We start from the raw sequence: 5,001 nt of genomic DNA, 5'->3' as shown, positions 1-5,001 counted from the left end.
TCTTAAAATAAACACTTTTAAAATTAAAAATTTAAATACAAAATAACTTATTTATAAATTATTCTTAATATAAATATTTATTATGTAAATTATTTTTTCAAAAACAACTTAATTAAACTATTTATCCAAATTGAGCCTAAGAATAAATATGTTTTTTTCGCTTTGTTGTAAATAAGAATAAGAAAATGCAATGAAAAATAAAAGAAATAGGCATGAGGATATAAGTGTAAAACTCATCTCGATGTTTAATTTTTTTTTCTTTTATACATACATTTTGGTCCTATTTTATACTTTTTTTTTTCTTTTATATCACATGTTTTTTATTTTAATATACCAAATCAAGCACAAAAAATGATATATTTGTCGATATACTTTACTATTTACTTGTAAATGCATATCTTAACATATAAAAATTAATTTTAACAAAATCCTTAAATTTAATGTTTGTGTCATTATTACTCTTATTTAATTTGAATATAAATTTTCACTTATGAGTTACCAAAATAATTTAGCCAACTTTGACCCTGAAAAAAATAAGATAAGACTCATTAATTCTTTTCCCGCCTTTAAGAAAAGATTAAGAATCTAACTATAAAAACATTTGGAACGATGTGTCACGGTTAGATAAAAGAGTGAGTAAACAAGGAAGCATAGTTAAATGATGATAATGAATTTTAAAACTTAGTAATATGGATATGAGATTCCAAGTCACCAGTTTTGAATAGGATAAGAGATAAACAGAAACTTAAAAAGGAATATGATAGATATAGCTGAGATTTAAAAAAAAAAATCGTAACCGCTCATCAATCATTTTGAATTTGATAATCATGATAAGATAACTATGATTTTGAATTTTGAGCTTGTAACAACCTAGCTAGGTAAACCCACTATATATATGGACACAGTACATGAACTTCAAATCACACTGAGCATTGAGTAATTAACATACAATCATTATGGACTCAACAAAGAGATTCTTCTCTATAGCATTGTTCTTGTTCCTTCTTAGCTTCTCCTTTTTTGTTTCCACTGACTCGATCCACGTGTCTCATGATGGAAGAGCCATCAAAATCGATGGAAAACGTAGGATTTTGATATCTGGATCAATCCACTATCCTAGAAGTACACCTGAGGTAACTAATATTTATTTATAATAATAATAATAATAATGATTTTGTGTATGTCACGTTCTATAAATGTTCATATTAATTAATTGATTTTATTTGATAGATGTGGCCGGATTTGATTAATAAAGCTAAAGAAGGAGGGTTAGATGCAATTGAAACGTATGTGTTTTGGAATGCGCATGAACCAAGTCGTAGATCATATGATTTCAGTGGCAACAAGGATCTTATTAGATTCCTCAAGACTATTCAAGAAGCTGGACTCTACTCTGTTCTTCGCATTGGTCCATATGTTTGTGCTGAATGGAATTACGGTGGGATTCCTGTGTGGGTTCATAATCTCCCTGGTGTTGAGATTCGAACTGCAAATTCTGTTTATATGAATGAGATGCAAAACTTCACTACCCTCATCGTTGACATGGTCAAGAAAGAGAAACTCTTTGCTTCTCAAGGTGGACCCATCATTATAGCTCAGGTATATATAATAATAATGTCCATTTAGTTTTAATTTGATGCATGTTGTTTTTGTTTTTTATTCTTATTTTTGTTATTTGATTTTAGATTGAAAACGAATATGGGAATGTGATGGCGGATTATGGAGATGCTGGAAAAGCTTACATCAATTGGTGTGCAAATATGGCTGAGTCTTTGCACGTTGGAGTTCCATGGATTATGTGCCAACAACCTGATGCTCCTCAACCAATGGTATATATACATTTATATTTATACATGATTAACGTTTTGAAGACTGTATATATTATAGTCTCTAATAATAATCTCTATGTGTATATGTTAATTTAATTTAGATCAATACTTGCAACGGTTGGTATTGTCATGATTTCGAACCCAACAATCCTAACAGTCCTAAGATGTGGACTGAAAATTGGGTAGGCTGGTACGTGTATTCCTCTCTCTCTCTTACTACCTTATATATTTTTTTCATTTATTATTGGAATTATTGTCTGATATTTTCTTTATAAATTAATTAAGGTTCAAGAACTGGGGTGGCAAAGACCCTCGTAGAACTGCTGAAGATGTTGCCTATTCCGTGGCTAGATTTTTCCAGACTGGAGGCACATTCCAAAACTATTACATGGTAAATTACATTAATCATAAAATCTTATATATATATATATATAATTTGGTTTAGTTAATTTCATACTAAATGTGTATATTTATTTTTGGTCAGTATCATGGTGGGACTAACTTTGATAGAACCGCTGGTGGACCATACATTACTACTTCATACGATTATGATGCTCCTCTTGATGAATATGGTAAAATTAGATTGATCAAGAAGAATCTCATGTTCTAATATTTTTCCATGAATGATCCTTGAGTAATTAATTAATTAATTATTGTATGTAGGCAACAAGGCTCAACCAAAATGGGGTCACCTCAAAGAACTCCATAGAGTTTTGAAGTCAATGGAAGAGAGTCTTACAGACGGGAACGTTTCCCAAATTGATTTTGGCAACTCTGTCACGGTACAAAAATACATGAAAACAGAACTTTTCATTATTTTTTCCATCTAATTGAATTTCAACAATAATTATTTCAGGCCACTGTGTATGCCTCAAACAAATCATCAAGTTGCTTCTTGACCAATGGCAACACTACCACTGATGCTACTGTTTTATTTAGAGGAAGAACCTATGCAGTTCCAGCATGGTCTGTGAGCCTTCTACCTGATTGTCAAAATGAAGAGTTTAACACAGCCAAGGTATCATATAACATAATTAATTAAATATTTTAAGTTTAATTTATTATTAATTATTAATTAATTAACTTGTATGTTTTGTTGTTGTTATAAATTATAAAAGGTGAATGTGCAAACCTCTGTGATGGTTAAAGTAAACAACAAAGCTGAAGATGAGCCAATGTCTTTGAATTGGACATGGAGAGCTGAGAACGTTGACCATGCTCTTCTTGCTAAAGTCAACGCCTCTGAGTCAGCACACGAACTCATTGACCAGAAAGATGCTGCTAATGATGCTAGTGACTATCTCTGGTACATTACAAGGCTCCAGCTTGATCAAGATGATCCTGTTTGGAGTGATGATATGTCCCTTAGAATCAATGGCAGTGGCCATGTTATCCATGCATTCGTCAATGGACAACATATTGGGTCTCATTGGGCCACTTATGGAATTCACAATGACAAGTTTGAGACAAAGATAAAGTTGCAGCCTGGAAAGAACACTATCAGCTTGCTTAGTGTCACTGTTGGACTTCAGAATTATGGGAGTAACTTTGACAAGTGGCATGATGGACTTGTTGGACCAATTGAGTTGATTAGTAAAAAGGGTGATGAGACCATAATCAAGGATATCTCTGAACATAAATGGTTGTACAAGGTTGGATTGCATGGTTGGGATCACAAATTCTTCAGTAGTGACTCACTCTTCGCTTCCCCTTCCAAATGGGAATCTCAAAGTCTTCCCACTAACAGAATGTTGACTTGGTACAAGGTAATTACGATCCTCAGATATCATCTTCACGTGATTAGTTAGCATTTAACATACTAATTGTGGTGATGTTGTGTTTATTTAATTACTAGACAACGTTCAAGGCTCCTCTGGGGACAGACCCTGTTGTGGTGGACCTGCAAGGTATGGGCAAAGGCTATGCTTGGGTTAACGGCAATAACATCGGCCGTATCTGGCCGAGTTACTTGGCCGGCGAAGATGGTTGCAGCGATGACCCATGTGATTATCGTGGCGAATACGATGACAAAAAATGTGTTTACAATTGTGGAAAGCCCTCTCAAAGATGGTAAAATGTTAACCATTAACATAATAATCTGTCACTAATTAAGATATGCTGGAAACTTAGGTGCAATCAACTTCACGTGAAATTGATATCTGACTTAAAAGTCGTTAGATGATTTGACTAATGTGACTGATTGTTTAGGTACCATGTTCCACGCTCATTCTTTGTTGAAGATGGAGAGAACACATTGGTTCTGTTTGAGGAGATTGGTGGAAATCCATCACTTGTGAATTTCCAAACAGTGACTGTTGGATCTGCATGCGGAAATGCTCAAGAGCACAAGACATTGGAGCTCTCATGCCAAGGTAGACAAATCTCTGCCGTCAAATTCGCAAGCTTTGGCGATCCACAAGGTCTCTGTGGATCATTCTCCAAGGGAACTTGTGAATCCCACAATGATGCTCTCCCTATTGTTCAAAATGTAAGACTCTCTTACTCCTAATTATTATTGCATTGCTTTTGTGTTTCTACTAATCAAGTTGTTAGCAAGATACTAATTTGAGTTGATGTTTTTAATGTTGTAGGCATGTGTTGGCAAAGAAACATGTTCAATTGATGTTTCAGAGAACACATTTGGGGCAACAACTTGTGGAGATGTTCCTAAGAGGCTTGCGGTGGAGGTGCTCTGTTAGAAGGGGATTATGATTAATCAAAATTAAGATAATGGAGGCATAGATTTTAGGGTTAGTTTATGGTAGTATATGAATTTTGTTTTTTCTCATTTAACAACTTGTTAATTTGAGTTTTCAAATTTCAAATTTCAAATTATATATATATATTTAGCATCTTTGCATATATCTAATTTATTTTCTGCTCATCAATATTAAGCTCTTACATATTCTGTTATTCTTGGTTGTTACCTTTCAACAATAAGCACTCACTGGGATTTCGTTAGGCTTGAAAAGAAAAAATGAAAGAAAAATTGATATCCTGCGGATTCGTAATTGCATTAGTATATCATTAATAATAACAAATAAAAATGTTGATCGATTGTTTATTTGTTCAGTCCGAAGTTGTTAGTTTCGAAGACGGGATTAGATAGTTAAATCAAATCTTTTAGTTAGCATTCAGCAGTATCTATTAAGTGGCATTTTAAAATTTAATC

At 33.2% G+C, this 5,001-nt stretch overlaps 1 protein-coding gene across 1 annotated transcript; it reads left to right on the top strand.

Moving 5' to 3' along the window:
* Window positions 1–956: 956 nt before the first annotated feature.
* Window positions 957–4,528, top strand: LOC130950389 (beta-galactosidase 15-like). The gene is made up of 12 exons (XM_057878884.1): window positions 957–1,133; window positions 1,231–1,599; window positions 1,686–1,829; window positions 1,931–2,019; window positions 2,115–2,220; window positions 2,314–2,401; window positions 2,493–2,611; window positions 2,686–2,847; window positions 2,948–3,595; window positions 3,685–3,899; window positions 4,038–4,317; window positions 4,421–4,528. The coding sequence occupies exons 1-12, from the start codon at window positions 957–959 to the stop codon at window positions 4,526–4,528; spliced, it is 2,505 nt and encodes an 834-aa protein (XP_057734867.1).
* Window positions 4,529–5,001: the final 473 nt, after the last annotated feature.

The sequence above is a fragment of the Arachis stenosperma genome, chromosome 9 (assembly GCF_014773155.1).
Source record: "Arachis stenosperma cultivar V10309 chromosome 9, arast.V10309.gnm1.PFL2, whole genome shotgun sequence".
Taxonomy (NCBI): Eukaryota; Viridiplantae; Streptophyta; class Magnoliopsida; order Fabales; family Fabaceae; genus Arachis; species Arachis stenosperma.
The sequence above is the reverse complement of the archived record's forward strand: the minus strand, read 5'-3'. Positions and strand labels throughout refer to the sequence as shown.